General features: G+C 38.6%; 1 protein-coding gene across 1 annotated transcript in view; it reads left to right on the top strand.

Moving 5' to 3' along the window:
* The window catches only part of rnf145a (ring finger protein 145a), a 139,327-nt gene that overhangs the window by 33,544 nt on the left and 86,078 nt on the right, over positions 1-19,705 (top strand). The window contains exon 2 of the mRNA XM_060837043.1: positions 17,459-17,567. Within this exon, the coding sequence (XP_060693026.1) occupies positions 17,459-17,567 (109 nt within the window). The remainder of the gene's footprint in view (positions 1-17,458; positions 17,568-19,705) is intronic.

Here is a 19,705-nt window from a genome sequence, read left to right as displayed (position 1 = left end):
TTTTTCTTTGAATAGTGGAATTTGGGCATTTTCTGTCACTCATACTTTAACAGATTACAAGGTGAGGTGAGTTTTTCTGACTTTGGTTGACTTTAGTATAAGGGTTCATCGCTATGTTGTAACACTAGTGTTAAAAAGAAAAGACTAAACAAGCTTTATTTGTTGGTAAAGCTTAATTAAAAGGGTTCCAATTCCCTGGAAGAGTATTGTGTTTAAACAGAGAGCAAAAGTTGACTATTAGAATTGAGTTGTATTGTCATATGTATTCAAGTACAGAGTCGCCATTTTCTGTGCCATCTTAGGTGCAAACATACCTAGGTACAGAATTTTACGTATAAATGAGAAAAATAAAGAAAAGAACTTGATAAGTTCAGCATTATAATCCTTCTGAAGCAGAAAAAGAGAGCGAAGAAAAGCAAACTGAGCAGATGACTCTGGGCTGTGTTTCTACTTGGGTCATGATGGGCTTCACATTGAGGCCAAGTAACAAGGTCAGTACCTGGGCATTAGTTCTGGCAAGTCTGAAAGAGACCCTCTGTTCAAACAAATGACAGTTGTTGAATAGTAATTGAGGCCTTGGGGAGAATCAAAGTTGATTTTTGTCCCATGTCTTTTCTGCAATATGTTTCTGGGATGCCTCCGAGATAGGATGAAAATTTGAACATTTTCTGCCTAATTTTATATTGAGCTTCCAGAATGCAAAGAGCAGAAAGTTGAGTTATAAGTATTGCTGCCTTTGCCTGGATGAACTGAAAAGGGGACCCACGTCAGCATTTCAGAAAAAGAACCAGGGAGTCCACATATTTATGGCGTGAACAACACATCATCAAAGCCATTTCAGTAATCTGACCAGTTTGTTATTTTATATTCATCCACATCCCTTAGCTCTATTTGTCCTTTTTTGGTGGAAATAAAGCACAGACATCACTCAGCTTACCACTTGGCTTAATTTTCTCTCTGCTAATAATATTTTGTATTTGGTAAATTTTTAAGCCTTCTGTGTGAGATGCGAAACCACTGTCTGGAACTTAATTATTTGCTAAGTCTGGAATTGGTTATTCAGAAGTCTGGTTAGAATTCATAATGGAAATTCGATACTTTTTTAACAAGATTACCTACAATTGGTGATTCCTATGATTGGTGATAACAGCCTGTATGTGACTACTTAGAAATAATTGGTTCAATTTTACTGTGTTCCAAATAAGTTAGAAAGGCTGATTTTAGTTTGTCTCCATGTTGGATAAAGTGAGGACTGCAGATGTCTAGAGATCAGAGTTGAAACGTGTAGCGCTGGAAAAGCACAGCAGGTTGAGCATCATCCAAGGAGCAAGGGAGTTGACGTTTTGGGCATAAGCCCGCATGTTATAACTGTGTGTATATTATGTATATATGAAAGCATACAAAATTTTGTACTGTCTAGAATAAGGGTGGCATGGTGGATCAGCGGTTAGCACTGCTGCCTCACAGCACCAGGGACCTGGGTTCAATTCCCGCCTCTGTGCGGAGTTTGCACATTCTCCCCATGTCTGCGTGGGTTTCCTCCGGTGATCCGGTTTCCTCCAAAGATGTGCAGGTTTGGTGAATTGGCCATGCTAAATTGCCTGTAGTGTTAAGTGGATTAGTTAGGGGTGAATGTAGGGGAAAGGGTCTGGGTGGATTGGTCTTCACAGGGTCGGTGTTGGGCCAAAAGGCCTGTTTCCACTCTGTAGGGAATCTAATCTAATTAATCAAGTTGCTACAACATTTGCGAAGCCAAACCAAGTTTATGATTTACTGAACTAAGGCTACATCACTTCTTACTCTTGATGACCGTATTTGATACCAGAGTGGCTCAGCTGAAATAAGTACCATGTATTTTTTCCTTTTTGCCAATGGTGGTGCATGTGAATACTTATCAATAGACCATTTTGGTTTTAAAAAAAAGTAGCATTACACTTGTGATAAAACATTTATCATACCAACTGAAGAAAATAGTTACCATGGTTTAAATTCTCCAGTTTGTCCTGATCTGTTTCATATGCAGTGGGCTTTGATATTAAACTTAATTGTATTGCAAAAGTGACCACAATGCCATTTAGTTTTCTACTTAGGTACTCTAGCTTTCATGCATTCCTCCTAATTGCACCTGTACAGGGTGCTGAGTTAAGATCACATGATATTTCAATATGCAAAATACCTGTTTCTCACGTCATATTGTTACAAAGGCACTTTATTTTCCCGTGAATTGAAGGACGGTGGACAAGACTTTATTTCACATGTTAAGATACCTTGAGTGATTTCTTTCAAAGGAATCTTTAAAATTCACAAAGGAAGTTAGACGTGTTTTAACAAGACTTCCAGTAAATCGTATGATTGATGGTAACTACTTGTTTTATTGCTGGGGCTGTTTGTAATAGTTACTGGCTTGGAAAGATCCTTTTTTAATCTGGTATGATTGGAGGAAAGCCTTGTAAGATTAAGCTGAGTTGGAAGAAAGTTTGCTCAGGACAATCTGTCCTGATGATCTCTTCCACTTAGGAAAACCTAAGTCTCTCGATGGTGTCAGGATGAAACCTGTCTGTTGTTTCAGAAGAGTAATTGAAAAAACATCTCAAGATTGTGTTTTCTGAGCAAGCGATATCTCTAAGACTTCAGACATAATCAAGCATGAATACTGACTTAATTGTATGTGTCAGAACATCAGACCAACAGACTCTGGAGTGCTACACATTGCTGTTTTGTCTTCAAGAACATGTGACACAATTTTTTTTCAGAAAGCTAATTTCTGCAGAGAAATCTGTTTATTTTCTTCTCGATGTATATTTGTGTATTTGTTTGTGGAATATTTAAATGGTAAAGCAATTATTCTTAATTATTCATGACTGGTTCTGTTGACCAATTATTGTATCTTATATAAAATTTTGTTGATAAACCAGTAATTCTGGTTATTAAGAAACCTGGTTGATACATCTTGATATTTGAAAACCTGATTTGGATAAAGCTTGGTAACTGGGGAAAGTGATTTAATTTACTGAACTGTGGATTGGTGATGTTAGAGAGATGGTGCACCTCTCCAGCTTAGTTTGGAATAATGAGATACTGTACTACACATAATTTTGGCTTTCCTTGGAAATATGTGTTTGAAATAGTTATATTTTGAGGTTTGTTTTTGTTTAACATGCTGCATACTTTGTTTCTGAATCGAGCAGCACATACTCCATAGGTTTGGGAAAGAATGAGGCAGTGTCATAAATTGTGAAACTGTTAAGGTTGAAATCTTGAGTTCATAGAATGTAGATAAGAGCCTGATGTATGTCCCTTCGAGTAAATCCATAAAACATGCAAGTAAACTGTGGCTCTGTAAGCAATTTTTTAAAACGTGATTTAGGAATATACTATAACATTGATTTAGTGTTGCAAGAACAGTTTTAATTAGACTGCAGGAAATGTTGCACCTGCTTGAGTAATATGGCTAAAATGTGTTGGGATCTGGTCAGGCTTTTTTTTGTGTTGTATTATCCAACAGATAAGTATTAACTTCAGTTCCACCAGCTGACTCAAAGAAATACTGCAATGGTGGCAGATCTCTCAAACGTTTGTGAAGGAGCTAAGGGAGGTGGAATTCGCAACTTGTGAACTCTGCAATTTCAAGAAATCATTTTCAGTCAGAAAAAAAGCAATTATTTTTCTAAAGAAGTTGGAAGAAGTTTTTTAAAAAAATGAAACTTGAGGATTTGGCACTAAAGGTGCTTAAGGTTGGAAATTAAAGAAAAGTGATAATGGCTGTATATTTGATGTAAGAACAAAAACAGGCAGCAGTGAAAGCCAATGGAAAGAAAAGTCAAGCTAATTTTTTCTTGGAAACTTGGAATTAAAAGTGTTTTGACGAAATGTTCCCAACGCAAATATCAACCTCCTTTTTAAAAAGTAACGTAATGTAGATGTCAAATATTTTGTTTCTGCATAAGTTTAAGGCTATGAGGTACAAAGCACTGAAACATGCCTTGATAACAGGCTGAACCTCAAAAAATCATTCAAAGTGGACAAATACCAAATAATAACCTGACTTATGGCTTTATCTCATGAAATACCATGCCGACATGGTTGGTTCAGGTATTGAAAATCTGCAGTGTGTAGAATCTTTATCTTCTTTAGCAGCTTCTGGAGAAGGAAAAGTAGTTTCAGTAAAATAAACCTAGATCCTTAGTGGCTGTCTGAAAAGTGCGTAAATGCTAAGGATCAATGATTCATGGCTTCATGATCAACAGATTTTTCTCTCATTAACCCGGTGTGTATTAGACACAATTTCCTGTTTGAGTACTCAAGTAATTGTCCTGAGGTGCTTCTCAATGCTAGTGTGATTGCTGGACTGTGCAAAGACAATTGTGAGATTATTTTGATTTCAATTCCCTTGTATGGAATGCATGAGATTGAGAGCTGTTTGGTGAAGACATTTGAATTTCGACAGCTTTGCCATCCTTGGTTTTCACAATTTACCCGAATGTGTTGGTAAAAATATATGCTTAGTTCTCTGTAGAGCTGTTGTTTGTTACAACATTGCTTGATCAACAGGTACTTTTTTGAAAAATGAGCATATTCTTAAATAGTAACGTTTGAGCTACTGGATATGCCTTGGGTAAAATAATCTGTGTAACATCTAATGAAGAGAGATGAACTTTTTTAAATAAGATTCTTTCATGGCTGGTCTGGCATTAGTTGCCCATTCCTGATTGCCCTTGAGAAGGTAGTAGGCAGTAAGCTGCCTTTCTGAACTGTTGCAGTCCATGTGCTGCAGCGAGATCCACAATCTCATTTGGAATGGAGCTCCAGGATTTTGACCCACCGATACTGAGGGAATGATGATATGTTTTCAAGTCAGGATTGAATGTGGCTTGGAGAGGAACTTGTGGGTGGTTGCCACTAGCGTACAGTCTCTTATAATGTTAAGAGATAACAGGTGACTTTTAGGCCACTGACCCTTGTTAAGAACTAAGTCTGCTTTCTCCACAGATGCCACCAGACCTCCTAAGTTTGTCCAGCTCTTTGTTTTAGTTTCTGATTTCCAGCATACCCCTTCTTGAGTTTTTTGGTGTCTTGTTGTGTTTCTGCTTCGGCAAACTTTAATTTCCATCAGTGCACAATTATGAAACAAAATGTCAAAATCGTTTAGGTTGCCAGAAAACTTTGGTGATTATGTTTCACAAAAGGAAATCTTCCTCCATGGAAATTTTCTTTCATTTGACGAGCTGGTATATGTAAAATAGGGTGATTGGCCTCTTCCTATGCCGTAACACTTGTGTGATTTTGCTGGAAGAACTTAGTGATTCCAGTATTTAAACCACTTTTTTCATAACTTGACTTGCATTTAGTGTGCATTAAAACGTGAAAAATAACAGTTTTGAATTCTTAGTTCTTCCCTTGTACCCCAAATGCTGCCTTATGCATGTGTTGACTTCTCTTTCTGTAGATGCTAGCAGCCATTCCTGACCATATCGCTGCTGTTCATGTGATTTTAGTTCAGTGAGAACAGATTGAGTTTTTTTTTGTGATACTTTCCATAGTTAAATAACTCATTAAGAGTTGCTTTACGTGAAATACTGAAGCGGCTGCTATCTGTAGAAGTGTTGCCCAAAAAGAGTTCTTGAAGTCGGTTGGGGAAGAAAATGGAAGAGAGCTGTACAAGTTTAGTCCATGAGAAGTTAGTCACTTTTAATATAATGAATCAGCAAATGCTTCTAAAATTGATATTGATATTTTAGTTTGCAATTTTGTTTGCTTTCTAAATTAAGATTTTTAATTTCATAAATAAGGCCATTCATTGGTACAAAAGCACTTACTCATATCAGTTTGGAAATACTTCAGAATTTGCTGAATGTTAAGGTAGATTTGTGAAAAAGTTGTGTTTTGAAAAACTCTTTTATATTTAGGACTTGTTATCAAGATTCAATAAACTGAGGTCAGTTTAGTTTCATCTGACTGAAGAGAGCAGTTTTGCCTGTTGATGAGTGATGTTTGGTCAGAAGACTCGAATCGCTGCTTAATCTGTACTCTAAAGCCCATTTCTTGAAAAAAAAGGGGAATAATTAAATCTGTATCTGAAGAAAACTTAATAATCTGAGTGGGTCTTATAGGGTAAATGAGATAAAGTGAGGACTGCAGATGGTGGAGATCAGAGTCGAAAAGTGTGGCAGTGGAAAAGCACTGCAGGCCAGGCAGCGTCCTGGAAGCAGGAGAATCTGGCATAAGCCCTTCATCAAAAATAATGCTGAGATGATGTTCCCAGTCTTAATAAATCTACAATCTGGGGACCCATTTTCAAATTTGGGACTCACTGTTTAATCTGGGAAATTAGTTTGAATGTCTGAGTTGCTCTTCTCTGGAATTCTTTCGTGTGAAGAGCACTGGGGGCTATGTCATGGAATATATTCACAGGCTGAGTTAGATAGTTTTTTTTGATCTCCATTGGGGTCAATACTTATGTGGGCTGGCAGGAAAATGTACTTGAGGCCACAATCAGATCGGCAGTAATCTCATTGGTGGGGCAAGGTCAAGGAGCCATATAGCATACCTCAAATCTTAGGTCAAATTTTGAGTTGCATTTAAAAAAGATGAGTATTTTTGTGTTCGTTTAAGGTGGAAAATCAGCATAATTTCAAAATACTGAAAGCACATTAGTTTAATCTTTAAACAAGCACAAACCTGAAGCTTGTTCAGTCATGAAATGTTACGTTGTCACGGTTGTTTAAAACTCAACTAACTGCCAATTAAGACTTTTGGCATTGAAAAGAAGATGTGTAAACACTGAATGAATAGCACTTCATTCCACCCAAGTGTAGCAATACTGCAACCCGTAATGTGCAATGAGAGGTTTGCTTGTGTACTTAAGTCCAAATTCATCCTATGTGCTTTTAGTGCATAGGTTTGAACTTTTGTGAAAATGATGATGGTAGGGTTCTTTTGTTGCTTATGGTGAAAACAACCTTTTTTTTAAAGTTGCTGAGAGCTATTCAATTTTGGGTCTGTCACCAGAACAATATCTGCGCGTGTGAATGTATGCATAAGTAATCCATTTATTTTCATGAATTCTCACAGAACTTGTTTTAATCAGTGTTTTAGTTGGCAGTGTACTTGAAATAGCACATCACTGCTTTAATTCTTCATCAAACCATTAAGACCAGTTCAGGTTCAAACATTCATTTTAATGATTGATAGTGGAAATTTAGGGATTGAAGACAGTGGTATTTGTTTGTCAAAATTGTTAGTTTAGGAAAGTGGTTTAATTATTGAAGTTTAACCTCGAAGGATGATCATTTAGAGCTTATTATCTAAAGTGAAGCTTTCGAGCTCTGGAAGGATATTATCGAGGTCTAAATGTTGTTTCCCTCACAAATTTTAGTGCAGTTTGCTTAATTGCATTCAATAGCCTGTAATTTCACATATTGTGACCCATTTCCTAATTACATAATGACTAATTTATTGGTGGATTATAGTTCTCGCTATGTTGAACTGCTGCTTTATAATTAACCATTTATATCTAAATACTGGTGATCACTGAGATTACTGCACTGCATTTAATAAAATATGATTAATATGGGTTTTCCTCTGAGAGGCTTAGAATTACTTGCAATGGTTGACTTCATGGATCTGTTCCAGGTACAATTAAAGCAAGAAAGTAGCACTGTCAGATTATATCCCTTCTTGTGCTATTTTTGGCTTTTTTTTTCTTTTTCTAACTGTGTTCTGCCCACAGTTGAGTGAAATCAAGTCACACTTCCCTGAACTGACAGGGCATTTGGTGCAGATCAATAGGTGTCGGGGGCTGCTGCTGTTAAAACCATCTTGTAGCATTTTGTACTTTAATCAAAACCCTTTCTTGGCTCAAAGACAAGTGAGACATCATTATCTTGCGAACCTATTTGAAAGCATTGCTGCTTCTGTGGATTGTGTTGTTGATACCCTCTTGTTAATTAGAGATGTATAGCACAGAAGCTGACACTTCAGTCCAACCTGTCCATGCCGACCAGATATCCTAAATTAATTTGGTCCCATTTGCCCCAAACCCTCTAAGCCCTTCTGATTCATATACACATCCAGCTGCCTTTTCAATGTTGTCATTGTACCAGCCTCTACCAATTCCTCTGGCAGCTCATTCCATATACTGATCACCCACTGTGAAAACGTTACCCCTGTGGTCCCTTTTAAATATTTTTCCTCTTACCTTTAAACCTGTTTTCTCTACTTTTGGACTCTCCAATGTTGGGAAAGAGACTTGGGTAATACACCCTATCTATGCCTCTCTTCATTTTATAAACCTCTATAAGGTCACACTCCTCAGCCTCCGCTCCAGAGATGATAGCCCCACCCTATTCAGCCTCTCCATCGTGCTCAAACCCTCCAACCCCAGCAACATGCTTACAAATTCACAACATCAATCCTACAGCAGGGAGACCAGAATTATGCATAGTATTCTAAACGTGGCCTAACCAATGTCCTTTACAAACTCAACATGACCTCGTAACTCCTATCATCAGTAAAGTGACAAACAAAGTCAAGTGTACCAAACTCCTTCACTACTGTCTCCCTGTGAGGAACTGTGAACCTGCACCCCATTGTCTCTTTGTTTGGCAACACTCCCCAGGACCTTATCATTAAGTGTACAGGTTGTGCTCTGATTAGCCTTAGCAAAATGCAGCACCTCACATTTATCTAAGTTAAATGCCATTGGTCCATCTGATCAAGGTCCCGTTGTACTCTGAGGTAACCTCCTTCCCCGTCCACTGTGACATTAATTTTGGTGTCGGCTGCAAAATTAGTAAGCATTCTTCCTGTAAATCATAAAAAGCAGTTGACCCAGCAATAATCCTTGCGGCATACCACTCGTCATAGGTCTCCAGTTCAAAAGAAAATCCTCTACTATCACATTATGTCTCCTAACTTCAAGCCAATTTTGTATCCAAATTGTCAACGCTCCCTGGATTCCATGTGAACTAATCATTCAGACCAGTCTACTATATGGAACCTTGTCAAATGCCTTGCTGAAATTATCAAGTCCGTGTCCACCAATATGCCGCCTTCAACTTTCTTTGCCCCCTTTTCAAAAAAAACTCAAGTTAGTGAGACACAATTCCCATGCGGAAGGCCATGTTGACTATCCCTACTCAGTCTTTGCCTTTCCAAATACATATAAATCTCTTTCTCAGGATTTCCTCCAACAACTTAACTTCTGACATCAGGATCAACAGTCTGTAGTTCCCTGCCTTTTCCTTCTTTTCTTTAAATAATGGCATCACATCAGTCATCCTCCAGTCTTCCAACACGTAATCTGTGGTGATCAAGAATTCAAATATCTCAGCAAGGGGCCCAGCAATCACTTGTCTAGCTTCCTACAAAGTTCTGGGATTCACCTGATCAGGTCCCAGGGGTTTATCCACCTTCATGCATTTTAAGATGTCCAGCATCCACCACCTCTAATATGAACACTTGTCAAGATACCACTGTTTATTTCTCCAATTTCTCTACCTTCCACATCCTTCTCAACAGTAAATATTGATGCAAGATACTCGTTTCATATTTCAACCATCTGCTGCGTTGCTGCTTTTCTCATTTCTAGCGCTCTATTTCCTTCCTGTCCACTCTCTCGAATGGACAAATGCCGCTCACCCACTTCCCATGTCATTTGCCTATTTTCTGTCTCTTTTTTCTCTCTCTCTCTCTCCCCCCCCCATCATTGTGACTTTCTTTCCTTCACTATTGGCCCCCTTTTCTCTTAATCCCTTTCCACGGATTCTAGCATCTGCAGTAATTTGCTGCTCCACCCTCTCTGCCTGTCTCTCACACTCTTTCTCTCTCTCTCTCTCTCTCTCTCTCTCTCTCTCTCTCTCCCCCCCCCCCCCCACTGTTTGCCTGTCTCCATTCTCCCTCTGTTGGTCTGTCTCCATCTGCTTCCTCCAGCTTTCTCTTTCCCCCATTATCTTTTTCAGCCCCGCCCTATTAATGTCACTTCCCATCTGTCTCTTTTGCTACCCCTGTCTGCAATCTCCTACTCTCTCTCTTCGACTTCCCTCGCACTTGCTGTCTCTTAGCCCCTGCTCACTGTCATTCCCCTGCCACCCCTCACTCAGTCTCCCTGTTGCCCCTGAATACAGGTAGTTATTCAGGTTTTCACTGTAGGCTGCTACGTATTTGAATTGAAAGTTTTTTTTCCCATTGGATCACATGATGAAGGTAGCACTATTCTGTCGTGAAAATGTGACTCTATATGTGGTTTTAAACTATGAATGATAGTTGTTCAGTGTAATAGTCGTAACTTTATCATCCAATCACCTAAACCTCAGGAGAACTGCAGACCTATTTTATCTTGGCTGTCAGGATCATGTTCTAATTGATGACTGCCTCAGTGGTGAAGGAGTTTTCTTTGACTCATTGTGATACAATCTTGCTGCTGTTGCCCCCATCCTGCATGTGCAGAACAACCTGTAAAATCATATGTTAAAGCAATGTAACACCAAAAAGGTAAACCAGACAGTAGCATATGATGGCAGCTTCACTCTCCAGGCCAGGTGAATGAGGCAAAAGATCCTAATGGTAAATGGAGTAACTTAGGATGACTATCATCAACCTATTCCACGACATAAACTTTCTTAAGAATTTGACACAGAATTTTTCACCATGCTTAGAATAACTTTGCCTACAGGCTTGTTGAACATAACATTTTGTATGCTGGTGGTGTTCTTGCTTTGACCAGTAACACTTGGGTTGTCTGAGGTAATGAGTTGCTTCCTTTTTTTAACTTAGTGTGAAAGAAGAAACAGAATTACCAAAGAGAAAGAAGCAGGAGTATAGTAAAATTGTTTTAATGGAAAATGGGGACCCCTCCTGATGGAGATGAATTAATAATCATGTGCAAAATTTAATTTCTTGTTTATTTGTAGTTAACTACAGGCAACATTTGCTCAATTCAGATTTCTTGACTTGCGTGTTTTCTTTGGAGCATATTTGAGAACATGATTTCAGTGTTTAGCAACTTTAGTAATTTGTAAAGTCCACCGTGACATTGTCATGGCACTAAAGTTATATTATTTCATTTGAAAAGACATCTTGTCAAATGTTGAGTATCGAATTAATTCTATCACTGATGTGTGTAAACAAAAGAGGAAGTGGGAACAGGACATCCTCAGTTCTGATACATAAGCTACTCCCAGAGGAAAACACGACTGAATCTTGGAAGCAAACTGACTTCATCATATTAATATAAAAATGTGAAACACTGCTTTGGTCATCTCAGTAACTCAATTTATGACACTCCTGAGACTTGCCAGGAGAAGTTACCATGAGTTTGTATTTTAGGTCTTTTTATGCACTAATATCAATGGAAAACTGCTTTGCCAGTTACATATTGAGTTGAGAGTTATCAAAGCTCTGCAAGTTCCTTTATATCAGCCTTTTGTATGAAGAGTCCAAAGGTGTGGTGCTGGAAAAGCACAGCAGGTCAGACAGCATCCGAGGAGCAGGAACTCTTGATGAAGGGCTTATGCCTGAAACATCGACTCTCGTACAACTTGGATACTGCCTGATCTTCTGTGCTTTTCCAGTGCCACACTTTTGACTCTGACCTCCAGCATCTGTATTCCTCACTTCTCCTTTGTTGTATGAAGTCAGGGTGAAAGAATTCTTTTCTTCGTCACTATTTACCTGGACTATTTAGCTGAGATCATTAATAGCACCTTAACCAGTGATTATCAAAATTGTTTAGGTGCAGATCACTTCATTGGGGCAGAACACCCCTCGGAAGATTTAGTAATTTCTGGGCATTGACTTTATTTTTTAAAAAAACCGTGAAAGATAATTTAGTAATTCATGCCAGAAACAGAACCATAGACATGATTATATAAACATATAATATGACATGAGCACATTTGTTTAAAATATTCCACTGTTTAAAAAAAACACATTTTCCTTAGAAACTAATTGTCATGTTATGTCAACATAAATCAAATAAAACCAACAGTAGCATACATCGGCTATTTAAAAAATTATGTTGCTCATTGTACTCATGACAACTTCTGCTGCCTATATTTTGACTCATGGATCTAATGGAGTACTGATTCCAGCTTGCTCTCAAACAGCCTGGGCTATGGTGTTGTGTGTCACTGACTTGGATTTTAGATCAGCTGTTGGAAACTAAGCAAGATTCCAGCACTAGAGCCCGACAAACATACTTCTGGAGGAAGAACCATAATTGCTTTGGTATTTACAAAGTCTGATCTAATATCAGTTGGTGTTAAGATGTTTGTAATCCTGGATCCTATTTGATAATTCAAACATTTATATTAATAGTTCCTATTTCTGGCTTTATTACAAGTTTGAGGCCGATGAGGGAGATTTATTTTAATGTCAGATTTGGAGATGACCTTCATTTGCAGTTGAGAATTTTCGGAATGTCAGGTTTTATTGGCATTTAAAAGCATAGTTTCAACATAGCAAATTGAGTTGGAGGATTCACATGGGCTAAGTTCCACTTAAATTTTGAGGGAAACTTATTGGATTGAATAATACTGTAAATTCTCATTTTCAGTTCAGTACAATCTTAAATCCAAATGCACTCAATCGTGACTAAATCGCCTGCAAGTTTCAGAACCAAGATATAGGACCTGATAGAAGATTATAAAATAATGAGGGGTGTAGATAGTTAATGGTAGTTGTCGTTTCCCTAGGATTGGGGATTTCAAGACTGGGAACACATTTTTAAGGTGAGAGGAGAGAGGTGCAAAAAAGAAGTGAGGGGCAATTTTTTGAGTGGTTTGCGTGTGGAATGAAGTTCCAGAGGAAGTGATATGACTCTAACTAACTGGGCACCAGTTTCAGTCCCTGTTGCATAATGAATCGGTCACTTGATCCAGGACTTGAGAAGGAAAATCAACCAGGATTTCTAGTCCTTAGCTAACTTGTTAAATGTTGGGAAATGTGCTTGTTTACTTGGGCATGGACAAGTTCAGCCTCTATAATTGTGCCCCATGTAATTGAATAACCTGACTGATGGTCTGTTGAGGCTCTTAGACAATTGGCACTTGAGTAAGATGTAAACTTCAACTTATGTACAATTTACCAGACATGGTAAGATCTTTGAAACAGCAGGTGAACCCCAAGGGGATAGAGAAAGTGCTTCAGGGATACCCTCAAGATTTCACTGGTAAAGTGCGGCATTCCCACAGATACTGGGAATCATAGTTCCAAAACCATCTGAAGTGTAGAGCTTCCAGGAACGCCGTCGAGCACTTCGAGACTTGTCGGGAAAAAGTAGAGGCCAGGCAAAACAGCAACAGGAGTGTACTACTACACCTACAACCTGAGAAAGTGTATATGGTATAAGCAGGTAGAGAGAGATTTTTGAGTTTTGTGAAACAAGGGGTTCTGCTGAGCATAACTCCGATAAGAACTTGCAGTTAACAATGTGGTGCTGGAGGCGAGAATAATGGGTTAACAAGGTTAAAAAGCCTTCATTATATCGGGCCATTTGACAATATTAGAAGTATTCAGTATCTAAGGTCAGTTTAACAAGGAAAAGTATTCATTATGTGAAGCCAGTTAAAGTTAAAAACATTCATTGTGTAACAGCAGATGGCTAATCTTTACTGTTGACGCTCGCTGATTGGGTGACTGTTCATCAATTTGTATGTTACCTTATCTGGATCCTCCTCCCTATAAAATGACTATGTAATTCATATATAATTCATTCACTATATAACTCGCCAATATTGTTGTCCTGTTGCCCCCCAAAGTCGAAGTAAAATGCTCAGACACAGTTTTGCCTCCTTCATCTCTATTCCTGGCCCTGGAAGGAGAGAGAACAATCGTCCATGTGTACACCCCCTACCCCCCACTGTCAGTTGAAGCAAAATGCTCAGAGGCACAGTGTAGTTTTACCTCCTTCGTCTTTATGAACGATTGCCCATTTGCACAGGGACATGAATTCACGGTCTTTTCTGGAACAGCAGTTTCTCAATTAACTATATAGTCATTTTATAGGGAGGAGCATCCAGATAAGATAACATTAATTGGGTGACCATTACAATCAACAAGCTTCAACAGTAAAGATTAAGCCATCTGCTGTTACACAATGAATGTTCTTAACCTTGTTAACTGGATTCATACAATGGATACTTTTCCTTTTGTTAACTGACCTTACATACTGAATGCTTCCAATATTGTTAAACGGCTCTACATAATTCTTTTTCTACCTTGTTAACCTATTACCCTTGCCTCCAGCACCCAGTTATTAACTGCAAATTCTTATCTGATCTGAGTCATTCTTAGCTGAACCTCTTGTTTTACAAAACTCAAAATTTAACTCTTTCCCTGCCTGCTTATACCCAGTACACTTTTTCTCAGTCCCACCCAGCCTGTTGTGTGACCACCTTCTGCCCTAAGTGTAACAGAGCTTGCGGAAACTGCATCAGACTGTGCAGCCACCTATGGACTCAGCCTGAAAGAGGGAGAGAGTCATTCTTATCTGTGAGGGACTGTCGATGATCATAAGTTTGAATGAAGATTATCTCAGATGAGGCTGTGAACAAAAAAAGCAGAACTATATTATGTTCCAAATTACCAAAATATAATCTACTAAGCCAGATATCAAACTGGGATCTGACTTGTCCAGCAGTAACATGAGCTGGAATCAGAGCAGTGCTTTAGTAAAAACTATAATTTCTTTTAATTTGAAATTAGTGCTTGAATCTTGAGCATTGCTGACGTTCTGTTTTGCACTGCATTTTTAGTTGTCTGAAAATGTCTGGGCACGACGCAAAGAGTTAGATATTCATTTCCTTCATGTATCAACATGTACCAGAAACTCAGGCAATTGATTGAACTGATTGTCTGTCTTTCACAATTTCTGTTTACACTGACAGATATCATAAAATCATGGAATGGATATAGCATAGAAGCAGGGGTTAGTGTTGCTGTGCAAGCCCTCTGCAAGTGCAGCCCACCAATTGCCACTTCACCATTCTGTCCCACCACCTTTTTACTGTAACCTTTTCTTTTCAGATAATTATCTATTCCCATTTAAATGCTTAGGTTGGACTTGCCTGCACTCCACATTGTGACAATGCATTCCAGATCCTAACTTTGCACAAGATAAGAAGTTTTTCCTCCAGCTGCCATTGGTTCCATTGACAGTAGCCTTGCATCTGTGCCTTCTGGTTCATGGTCCTCCCTCCAGTGGAAGAAGTTTCTTTTTCTCTCACTTCCTCTCTTTATCCCCGTTCTTCCCTCTCTGTCCCTGTCCCATCCTGCAAACCCAGCCCACTCCTCTTCTGATTGGAATATCTCTATCAAATCTCCTCTCAGCTTCCTCTTCAGACAACCAAGTTATTTTGGCTGTTTAATAAATAGTTTCTTTTCCCTGGATCCATTCTCATGTTTTGTTTCTGTGCTCCCTCAACTGTTTCCACAGTATGGTGTGGTGCCAAAACTGAAGGCAGTACTTAAGTTCAAGCTGAGTTGATGCTTTATATAGGTTTATTGTAACTTATTACTTTTGTACTGAATGCCCAATTATAAAGCCCAAGATTTAATATGCTTGACTTGTCATCCTTTTAGCTTTTCCTGACTCCTTTAGTGATTTGTGCACCTATAACTCCAGACCCTTCTGCTCTTGTTTGCCATTTTAAATGATATGTTTTTGTCTCGTCACATTGTTCCTACCAAAATGAATTACTTCACACAGCACGACATTAGATTGCATCTGGCATTTCTTTGCTCATTCAACTAACCTGTCTATGTCCTTTCGAAGTTTAACAGTATCCTCCGTTTGCAATAGTTCCAAATTTTGTCCCATGCAGATTTTGAAAATATGCCCTGAACACCAAGGGATTCAGTAAGAGCAGAAGCACCAACTACTGGGAAATTTCACAATAAATCTTCCTCCAGTCGAAAAAGCCAACATAATGGTTTGTTTTCTGTCACTTGGCCAATGTTGTATTCCTGTCACTTGTAATTCATGAGCTCTAACTGTACTCTGTTTTGCATTACCATAAAGCAATACATTTGAAAATACCATTATTAAGTTCAAAAATCACACAATATCAGGTTTTTTTTTTAGATTACTTTTTTTAGATTAGATTAGATTAGATTAGATTACTTACAGTGTGGAAACAGGCCCTTCGGCCCAACAAGTCCACACCGACCCGCCGAAGCGCAACCCACCCATACCCCTACATATACCCCTTACCTAACACTACGGGCAATTTAGCATGGCCAATTCACCTGACCCGCACATCTTTGGACTGTGGGAGGAAACCGGAGCACCCGGAGGAAACCCACGCAGACACGGGGAGAACGTGCAAACTCCACACAGTCAGTCGCCTGAGGCGGGAATTGAACCCAGGTCCCTGGCGCTGTGAGGCAGCAGTGCTAACCACTGTGCCACCGTGCCGCCCTAAGGTTATAGTCCAACAGGTTTTTTTGGAAGCACTAGCTTTCACAGTGCTGCTTCGAGGTGATTTTTAACCAAAGTTGTTCAATATATCGTGACACCTCCATGACACTGTAATCCTTTTGCTATAAATTCTGTTTATGGTCATGTTCCACAACCACCTGATGAAGGAGCAGCTCTCTGAAAGCTAATGCTTCCAAATAAACCTGTTGGACAGTAATCTGGTTTTGTGTGGTTTTTAACTTTGTCCACCCTGGTCCAACACCAGTACCTTCAAATCATTATTAAGCTCAGTGAGCTCTCGGGGATTGTAATTCACAAAAGAACAGAGCTCGCATTTTTTTTTGCTTGAGGAGTTGCCTGATGAGCCAGAATTAACATGATTTATTGTTCTCGTGAACTAGTACTCCACAAATTCTATTGATTTGAACTCCTCAGGGACCATTATCACATTTGACAGGTGCCTTCTATTCAAGTTTCAATTGTAGGGTGAGGGGATCAGTTTTAAATCAAAGTTGGCACTTAATCCTATCTTTTGAGAAAGATATGGGTAAATGAAACAGTCTGCCATGCTTTCTGTGAGACCCATTGCTGTGGTGAAAGTGTGAAAGTTGAAATAGTAACGAGGTCTTCTAAATTAATCAATTAAAACATAAGGGAATATGATGCTCGTTGTATTTACGTTCTTATGACGGATAAATTGTGTAAATTGAACCAAGTGCATTTAGTCAAAATGCATTTATGATGTAGATTGACTTATAGAATCTTGTAGTAAATTAACCTGTTTGGACCAAGATGCACCTCATATTAATTCCTTTGGAAGGATTCAAGAATTTAACCTGCAAAAGGACAGTAACTTAGTTTGTGACAAGAGTAGTTGTACATTGCTGGATCAGGCTGTTATAAAAGTAGAAATGGAGACATGTATCAGCTTCCAAAAGAAAAACAAGATGCTTACATCATTTAAAGGAATCCAATTATTGTATTTCTGTTATTGCAGTGTTATTTAAGGTGATTAAATTTGTTATCTTTTATGTCTTTCAGGTTATATAATAAGTCTCGTTCTCCTCACTTTGCCTCGGCAGCATTTGGTCCAGCTATATCTATATGTTTTGACTGCGCTACTTTTATACGCTGGGCACCAAATTTCTCGGTAAGGACCTTTAGAATATTTAGTTCAGTAGTTCAATTAAATCTTTCTGTAAATTAAAGGTAAGGGATGAGATGTTAAGCACTTTTCTGTTGCCTTCAGCACAGTTCAAATTCTGGCTAGGTTGATTGTTGTTTGAGCTAGCTGCTGTTCTTAACTCATGAAAATGTAAGTAATCTGATCTATGCACAAACTCATCCTCTTTTCACTCAGTCTTGACTTAAAAACAGTGACATTCTCATTCAGACCAGCAGGATTGGAAGTGATAAATGGAAACATGTCATATTTCTGTGCAGGAGCTGTTTTTTCTTTGTTGGAACCAAGATATATTGGGTAACATGGAGGCAATTTTATTCATGAACTAACTGTACATGCTTCTGATTGGAGTGCTCAACATTGTTACTGGTTTCTCAAAATGAAAGTTATTCCAAGGCGTTTGTCATTTTGAATACACGGCAAAGGATAAGAAAATGACATGTAAACCTAATTCATAAGCTCTTGGGGACAAATAAATTATCCAATCTTTAAAAGGGACCTCAGCCTTCTAACAAGGCTTGACTAAGTTTTAAACACCTGTGAATGCTTAAAAGGATAGTATTGCTTCTGTTCAAATTTTTCTGTGCCATTACTGATTTTGTTTAAATTTGTATGGGACTCTGTTGGTGGTTTCTTAACTTCTTTTCATTTGTGTTCTGCTTTCTGTGTTTTTTTCCAAATTTATTGTTGTTCTTCCCCTTTCTGTTTTCATTGTAAATACAATTGAATTAAATGTAGCAGATTAACCCAAGAGTGCTGCTTCAGTATCCTATGGGGATTCAAAGAAAGACCTTGATCAATCAAACTGAAGCTTATTAGTCAGATATTTCTTAGAAACTATTCCGTTTTCTTAAATGATTTTAAATGGCAACTAGATTTCATGTCAGGCAAGTGTGCATTGGCCACACTTGATGCAATCTTCTTCTTAAACATCAATTTCAACATTTTAAGTATTGAAACATTACTGAGCATTGTTTGTGAATGATGATCCAAAATATCTGTGAAATCCTGGCAGTTTGGTTAGTTCAGTTTTGGAGTTTAGATCTCTGAATGCATTTGAAGAGGAGATAGGTAGATTTTTGTAATATCAAGGAGTTGATTGTTATTTTGAGCTGACATGAGAAGAATTGAAGACTGCAGTAGATTGGTATGATCGTGTATGCTTGACTTGAGGGGACGAATTGCCTTCACCTACAACTTGCATTTTGATACATAAGATTGCAGAAATAATCATCTACATATCTGCATCCAGTTTAATGGGTGAAATTAAGTAACTTGTTTAGAGTTAGAAACGGAAACTAGGTAATGTTGAATGCGCCTATTTTGAAAGAATGTTTTGCTTATTTGTGGACAAATAAATGCAGCTGGGACAGTAGAAGCAAAAACACTTCAACTAACTTAGAATGAATCTGGTGACAGATGAAGAAATCCAGGCCCTGAGTGGAGCTGTGGGTAATAAAGTCAAAAAATGTGATGCTGGAAAAGTACAGCAGGACAGGCAGTATCTGAGGAGCAGGTGAGTCGATGTTTTAGGCATAAGCCCTTCTTTGACTCTTGATATCCAGCATCTGCAGTCCTTACTTTCTTCCTGTGGATGATAAAGTCAGTCCTGTAAACAAGCTGTGGAAGAGTGAGAGGCAAGGTAGGAGGGTGATAAAATCAGATCTGGGACTGGAGCTCTGCACAATATAAAACATAGGAAAGTACAGCACAGAACAGGCTCTTTGGCCCGCGATGTTGTGCCGAGGTTTAATCCTAATGTAAAATACAATAACTTAACCTACGTAACCCTCAACTCACTGCTATCCATTTGCATGTCTGGCAATCGCTTAAATATCCCTAATGACTCTGCTTCCACCACCACCACCGCTGGCAACGCATTCCATGCATTCACAACTCGCTGCGTAAGAAACCTCCCTCTGACGTTTCCTCTAACTTTTCTTCTAATATCTTAAAACTATGACCCCTCATACCAGTCAGTCCTGCCCTGGATAAAAGTCTCTATCTATTCATCTCATTATCTTGTATACCTCGATTAGGTCTCCTCTTTTCCTCCTTTTCTCCAGAGAGAAATGTCCGAGCTTATTCAACCTTTCTTCATAAGG

This window comes from Hemiscyllium ocellatum, chromosome 16 (genome assembly GCF_020745735.1).
Source record: "Hemiscyllium ocellatum isolate sHemOce1 chromosome 16, sHemOce1.pat.X.cur, whole genome shotgun sequence".
Classification (NCBI taxonomy): Eukaryota; Metazoa; Chordata; class Chondrichthyes; order Orectolobiformes; family Hemiscylliidae; genus Hemiscyllium; species Hemiscyllium ocellatum.
The sequence above is the reverse complement of the archived record's forward strand: the minus strand, read 5'-3'. Positions and strand labels throughout refer to the sequence as shown.